Source organism: Sardina pilchardus, chromosome 8 (assembly GCF_963854185.1).
Source record: "Sardina pilchardus chromosome 8, fSarPil1.1, whole genome shotgun sequence".
Taxonomy (NCBI): Eukaryota; Metazoa; Chordata; class Actinopteri; order Clupeiformes; family Clupeidae; genus Sardina; species Sardina pilchardus.
The window spans coordinates 28,847,927-28,855,426 of NC_085001.1; the positions used below are offsets into that span (position 1 = coordinate 28,847,927).

The window sequence follows — 7,500 nt, forward strand, 5'->3', positions numbered from 1 at the left end:
GAAACAGTCGTCGCTCGAGGGGGAGGCGTGAGCAGAAGGAATACCCCATCTGTTGTTATACATCTCCGACACGGGAGCGGCCAATCAGCGTTGCAGCTGACGCCCCCTTTGTTCGTGCGGCTCACTTGCTCGGAGTGGGACAGGACAGGGAACCCCGCGAACAATGCACTCAGTGAACTATTAAATGTGTTGGGTGATGCGTGGCCCAGGCTACCTACCTCTCCTCCTCCATCTTGCCACCAATGTACAGTAGCCTACACTTAAGATCCCAGTGACTAGTGTCGAATAACATAGCAGTCTATCACGAATGGCCACGACAAACCAAGTTTACTGATTAAAACAAACTAAACAATCAAAAATAATGATGAACATTTTATTAGGCACAGGCCTCTTAGTCCATGCTATGTCTGTGTTTCTGTGGGCTATTTTCATCTTCAGTGAGCTCCACTGGTCACTGTAAATGCAAAACTATGTAAAGTTGTAGTTTCCCGTCTCACTGCCGTGCTGCTGATAACCGAATTATTTCCCGCAGCACACACAGCATCTGCTTGTTCGATCGGCGTTGCTCTCGCGCGCTGCAGTTTAATCCTTTGACGTCAATTAATAGAGGCTGTAGTGCGCGAGAGAGGACACAACAATGCGCTAATCTCGTTAACACAGACCGTCACGGTCAAGAAGGGAGAGAGGGAGAGGACACACACACACACACACACACACACACACACACACACACACACACACACACACAAGAAGAAAGAGAGGGAGAGGGGAAAGCCATTTAAATGGCAAAGCGCAGAAAAGAGCAACCTGATCCGCATAATAGAACCAGCAGATTGCTGACGAGGTGAATTAAATAGCCTACTCGTCGGCTAGACTAGGTCTGGTCGACCTCGTGAATCTGAAAATCAGAAGTCATTTTCAAATTTAACCTGCGTCTCGTTTTATATTTAAACCAAACAATACATTTACTGATCTAAATAATCTGCAATTAAACAGGCTGTCCGAAAAAGGCATTTTAACCCAAGAGTATTGCAGAGTATTCACGTAGGCCAACCTGCTGCTCTATAGCCTACCTGTGAATACTCTGTAATAGGTCACACTGATCCCAGAGACAAACTCGGAGAACTAGCCAGTCAAACACCGTGTTATCGCAGCTGCAATGGCTGTCTGCGAGGGGTAGGCTATTAGGTGCGCTGTAGCATCCATTATTAAGTTTAGCTGAGGCTTTGATGTTTATTTTATGACGCCGCATGCCACAGACTACCAAATATGCAATCTGATAGGTCGCTATGACTTCCCATCATTCAGAAAAAAGGAGCGTAGCGGCCTAATGCCTGCCTGCGTGGGAAGTCGACTTCACTTCTCATAATAGCCTTTTGACAGAATAAGGGCTATCTGAGCAAGGTGCCAGAAGCCCAAGCGTTTTATTATTGCACACCTTCTACAGTATAATCTACATCATTTGTCATGTCGAGTCCTTGAAGCAACTCAGTGCTGCGAATTGAGTGCATGTATATTCTGTGAAGGACACATACATGTGAGAGTACAAGACTACACACACCACACTCTATTTTAGAGGCCTCTTTGTGATGCCACACCATAACAAACACCATTTCTAACATAAAAGCATTTATGAAAGTGTTAAAGTATTGTAGCGTGTCAACGTTCTTAAACGTTATGTGGGCACAGTTAATGTGTAAGATGTTTCTGATAGGCTCTGTACCTGGGCCAGTGGTTGGGGTGCCACCCCCTTCCGGGGGATAATGTGTGTGTGTGTTTTGGGGGGGAAATCAGTGTGTGAGATTATGAGACGTGTGTGAGTTGGGGCTCCTATTTCAGTGCATGTAAAAGAGTTCTTGTGGCATAGCTGTCGCTGACAACAGTCATTATTAAAGGTACCGGTAAACTGTCTCATCATTGGCACAGACATTACAGTATAAAACATCCTCAATGTTGACTTTAATAACATATCATAGAATTCCTGGAATCCTGTATAATAATAGCCTAATTTGAACGGTTCACAAATCTAAGACCATCAGCCATTAACGCAAAATACCTCCATCTCCACCTCTGCTAGCAATCTTTGGAAGTTATCGTTTCAGTCATGAGACAAAAGACAGGACACAGCTGTTCATTCAGTGACATCTTATTAAATAGGAATAGGAACACAGAATTAAACATTTGCTGCTACTATTAGTATCCACAAGGCCTGGTCCAGGTTTGAACACACTTGGTAGTCAATCCAATATAGATATATTTAGACATATTTTCCTCTCTTTGTAGTACTAGTATTAACATGGAACAGGAAGCAATGTTAGAAAAATACAATATGAAAACATTCTAGCTAACAAAAAGTATTCCACCAATTTACTGATTTTAAAAAGAAAAGAAAAAAAGCTTTATTTTTTACACTTAAATAAAAATGTAACAAAACTGGTGCGCTTTGCAGCTCAATGATTTAAGATTAGATGCATGATTTCTTTCTTACAAACATTTCTTTGTCTGTAAAAACATAAAAACAATGTATATTTATATATATGCCTATATATATAAAAACGAGATAAAACATTGAAAAGATTTTCAAAACACTTGAGATAGACAAAAGTATATTCTTCTGGTTATCGTCCCCCTCACAAAAATTGAAGGGTTCTTTTAGTTTGAGACACCCTCTGGTGGCGACCTTAACAAGACCCATCGCACACTGTGAACTTTGACCTGTGACCCCCTGACCAATCTCACTGAGCCGTTTGCAGAGCCCCAGAAAAAGCTCCAAAACTGTTTGTGTGTGTGTGTGTGTGTGTGTGTGTGTGTGTCACTAATATGTGTGCCAGGGCATAATGACAAGGAGTTTGTAATGGAAGCCTGACTAATGGGCCAATGGCTGCCCTCCTTTGGTGTGTGTGTGTGTGTGTGTGTGATGCTGGGGCCCAGGTGCGATTCACAGCAGGTGATGGGGTCTTGCCAAGGCAGGCCAATCACAATTACAATTCTGCATCCAGTAATATTATCACCATGGATACGTCTGATGACAGAGTAAGAAAGACAGGAACACAAACAGGTGCACGAGAAGAAAAGGTATATGTGTGTGTGTGTGTGTGTGTATGTGTGTGTGTCTATCAGTTTAAGCATGGAGGGCAAGGTTTAAGGGCTGGAGGGTGTGCATACGTGTGTGTGTGTGTGCGTGTGTGTGTGTGAGGGGGAGGATTTTGATTGGCACTGGAAACATGCGTACACCATACTTAATAGAGTTGCATTCACAAAGAGTGAGGGTTGCAGGAGCATTGCATTGGTGCGCATAACGCAAAGAAGTCTTGCCTAACCTCTCTTTCGCTCGTTCATTTCTCTTCCAACTCGAGAGAAAGCACCTCTCTCAATAGAGGTGACTGGTCAAAGTGCCTGCCGTAAATTCCCTCCCCTATTCCCACCCCCCTCACAAGACAACAAAAAAGAAACAAAAAAATAGACAAAAACAACAAACAAGCAAATAAAAACACTGAGCCTTTAGTTCTTAGCGTCGTCTCGGCCGTGCGTTCAGATCGCGTACACAAGGCAGCCAGCGCCACACAGCGAAACTAGCGACACGGGACCCTCGGGGCAGCTTGCTCGGCACGCCCCCCTGGTAAACTACGTGAGCAATTTGGCGTCATCGCAGGGTCAGGCTGCAGAGCTAAGAGTGGAGAGTCAGGTCCAAAAATACTGCCAATGTGACATCCCTATCGTCACCAAAAACGTTTAATAATAAAAACAAACAAACAAACTAACAAACTAACAAACAAAAAAAATCTCAGAGAGAAACGGAAATGATTTGTGTGATGATGCTCCTCGCATAGACAGGAACTTTGAGGGTGTGTGAGATTTGTGCCAAACACAAATTAGACTCTCCAGCGTGAGGACGTGAGGAGGCACATCAAGTTCCAGGAGGACTGTGTGTGGTGGTGCTGCCCCCTTGTGGCCACAGGTGGTGTAACGGCTTCAGCTGGTGTTCACACTCACTCACTGGTGATGTTCATCTAGTTTCCAGCTGTTCTTGGAATGCCTGTTTGTTAGAGCACCGGTTTCAGACAGTATTCACACATGTCTGTCTGGATCACTAATGTCTGTTGGTGAGACATACGAGCCGTCTGTTCAGCATCATCAAAACCTGCCCATTCGCTACTGGACAGCGAGATTGCCACGTGATCACAAGAGGATTGTAACTGAAGTTGTAACGAAGTGGGAAGGGTTGTGGTGCGTCTCCAAAAACCTTCCCTGAATACGCAACGTGGCATAGCCATCAGCTGCACCAGACATTTAAATTGACAATCTACGACATAAATAAATAAATTAACAGACCATCAAGAGCATTTATGGTCCAAATGTGGTTTGACCCATTGCATCAGACCACAGTCTGCCCTGACGTCACTAATGTTGGTAATTTGGTTAAGATTACAATTTCGACTACACCGCCAAGGCCTCTTGATTTAACTCCCTCCTATATCAAACTGGGGAATACAGATGTGGGAGAGATGGAGGGAGAGATGGATGGAGGGAGAGATAACTAGTATAACAGATGTTTATGAATAAAATCCAAACATAATTAACCCCTTAAAAAGGAGCTCTGAATGACAACTGCATGAACATGACCATGAAGGGCCAAGACCGTCACAAAGACTGTGGACAGTCAGCGACGTCAAATGGCTTCACGGCCAAGAGGACTGTTTGTTGTCCGGACTGTTCAGGAACCCCATACACTTCCCTGGCACTCAACGTCACAGGTGTTGTGTTTCCTGGTGTTTTGATAAGAACCCTGCTCTCTATAATCAGCACCCCCCTTCTCAAGTGTTACTCCCTCCTCGGCCTTACAGGGCAGGTAGTCGGAGTGTGTGAAGCTCGGGGAAATAGCCTGGGGAGCGGCAGTGGCGCCACTCTTGATTCTGAAACGGGCCGGGTCTAGACAAGCCCCCAGAACCAGCCGAGTCTGGTCATCTCTCGCAGAGCAAAGGCTGCCGAGCTTCACAAATAACTGACATCACCAGATGCATGCTGGGCAATTTCCCAGCATCCTCTGGCTTCGGTAGACGTAAACGTTGAGGTGGGAGAGAGAGGCACTGCTCTTAAAAGGCCTCGTCTCAGTGATGTACAAGAAAGTCCTGCTTTGACCTACAGGAAGTCAAGAAGTCAGGGCGTCAGGACATCAGCTGGGTCGTCAACACCCCCAGTGATGATCTGTGACGTGTCACTTCCTGTCGTCCCGTCTCCTTACACTCCCTTCCTTTGGTGGCTGACCACACGCCAACAACACCTGAGGCCCTAGTGTCCGTCCTGCTGTCACCACTGGGCTTCAGACAGACAGACGGACGGACTCACCCCGGCCCATCAAACACACACAACATGCACCTTAAAAAACAGCAGGGGCATCAGACAGGTCCTGGTGATCAGGATCACTCTCAAACCAAGAGAACCAAGTGGCCATCCAGCAGCACAAACGGTAACCATCGCAATGTGCATGCGTGAATGTGTTTCATGACAGCGATTGGGGAGCCCCCCAGCGGATGCGTGTAACAATTCCAAACCTTGCAGACATCCTCTGGGGAGACCAATGTGTGGGCGGGGCAGGGCTAGGTCTGCACTGGAGGGTCCTCAGGGGCCAAAAGCGATAGGCTAGGAGGAGGGCGTGAGGGGAGCGAAAGGAAACATGTCACTCTATGCGTGGGCTCTAGCATGAACAGGTAGTGCAAAACTAATCACAAATCACTGTGCATTTACTAAGCTCATTATCCACAAGCCACTTGCATTAACTGGAGCATCGGTCCAGGAGCATGCATTTAAGTTCTGTGTATTTGTGTGGTATCTCATGTAGTGTGACTTTCTGTGGAACGTGTGTGTGTTTGTGTGTGTGTGTGTGTGCGTGTGTGTGTGTGAGTGTGCAGGCACGCATATATGTGCATGTGTGTAAGTGTGTTGATGCTGAACATGCATTTTCCATTAGTATTGTTTAACTTTCAACCAAACCCCTTCTATTTGTATGTCCCCATCTAAACTACAATTCCCATGATTCAGTGCACGGACTGGAAGTTCTTGTTGGCTAGAGAGGGACCTTGGACTGAGTAGTGAATTCTCTGGTGTCATATCTGGGTTATTTACTTTGTTTGGTGTTTTTACAGCTTTGAAATGTTTTTCTGCTGAAATGATGATGATATCAATCACAGTCTGACCACCCATCACCCATCTCTCATTCAAACACACATGCACGCGCACAGACACACACACACACACACACATTCACGTACACACACACACGCACACACACACAAGTACAAGCATCCCCAAAATATCCCCAAAATACTGTCACGGAGACAATTGTAAATCTAACATGGTTGTGGGTGTCCTGAGCTGCTGGAGGACATTGACCAGGTCCGGTCTGAAGTCGTCTGCGTTGCGCTGCGTTGCGTTGTTTGGGCACGAGGCTGACCGTTAGGCCAGACAGAATGAGAGAGTGATAGTTGTGAGAGGGTGTGTGTCTGTGGGTAGGCGTGGAGAGGGCATAGAGATAGATTGGGAAGTCCGACTGTAGAGTCTGGTGGTGATTCCGTCCAAAAGTTTTGAGGTGCTTCTAAGTGAGGGCAGAGTGTGTGTGTGTGTGTGTGTACAGTCCGGAGATTGCTGACTCCTCCATGCAGGAGTGTGCGGAGTCTGGGTTAGTGTGTGGCGTCCACTGAGAAAGAGAGCCAAAGAGACAGACTGACCGGTCCTGAGGAGAGGCAGATAAACCAGAGGCTGACCGGAGGCTAACCGGAGGCCGGCCGGAGGCTAACCGGAGGATGGGCGGACGGGGAGAGCTGATGGCTGCACAAGGTCCTGGGAAGGAGTGCTAACATGCTAGCATAGCCACAGCCACACAACGACAGAGGTGCAACCAGAAACAGAGTCCCCCCTGCAACACAGCCCCTCTCGGAACGGGGCCGCGCGCGAGAGGAGACCGAAGTACAGCAACAGAAGAGGTCCAAAAAAGGTGTGCCGTCGGGGGGGCTCCCACTTACAGCAAACTGCTCTGAGGAACATGTAGGTCTCTTCCAGACTGAAGCACTTCACAGAGGCAGAGTGTGTGTGTGTGTTGGGGTGTGTGAGCATGTGTGTGTGTGTGTGTGTGTGTAGAAGAGAGGGCAAGGGGAGAGGAAATACATAAATTAAGAGGGCAGCAGGGGTGGGGGTTTTGTGTGGAATGTTCCAAGATGTCGCCGCGCGGGGGGGAGGGGGGATTATGAGGGGGGGTGGGAGGTGTCACCTCTCGGCACCTCCCCGTGCGCTATACGCCGCTCTCGCCGGGCGTCGCCGTGGGAACGGCCTCCTCCCGGGGTCCGCGCTTGCGGCAGCCGGAGCGCAGGGCCTGCCACTGGTAGCCGGCGAAGGTGGGGCTGATGGGCAGGTACTGGAAGCACTTGTGCCGCCGCAGGAAGTCCATCCCGAACGGGAGGTCGTAGGAGCGCAGGCCCTCCACCTCGGCCGAGCTCGGACCCACGC

At 47.8% G+C, this 7,500-nt stretch overlaps 1 protein-coding gene across 3 annotated transcripts in view; it reads right to left on the reverse strand.

The window, feature by feature from the left end:
• Nucleotides 1-2,130: 2,130 nt before the first annotated feature.
• slc23a2 (solute carrier family 23 member 2) overlaps nt 2,131-7,500 on the reverse strand; it is a 61,957-nt gene continuing 56,587 nt past the window's right edge. For all 3 annotated transcript variants that reach the window (XM_062543527.1, XM_062543528.1, XM_062543526.1), the window contains one exon: nt 2,131-7,500. This exon is cut by the window's right edge and continues 39 nt beyond it. In XM_062543527.1, the coding sequence (XP_062399511.1) occupies nt 7,286-7,500 (215 nt within the window). In that variant the 3' untranslated portion in view covers nt 2,131-7,285.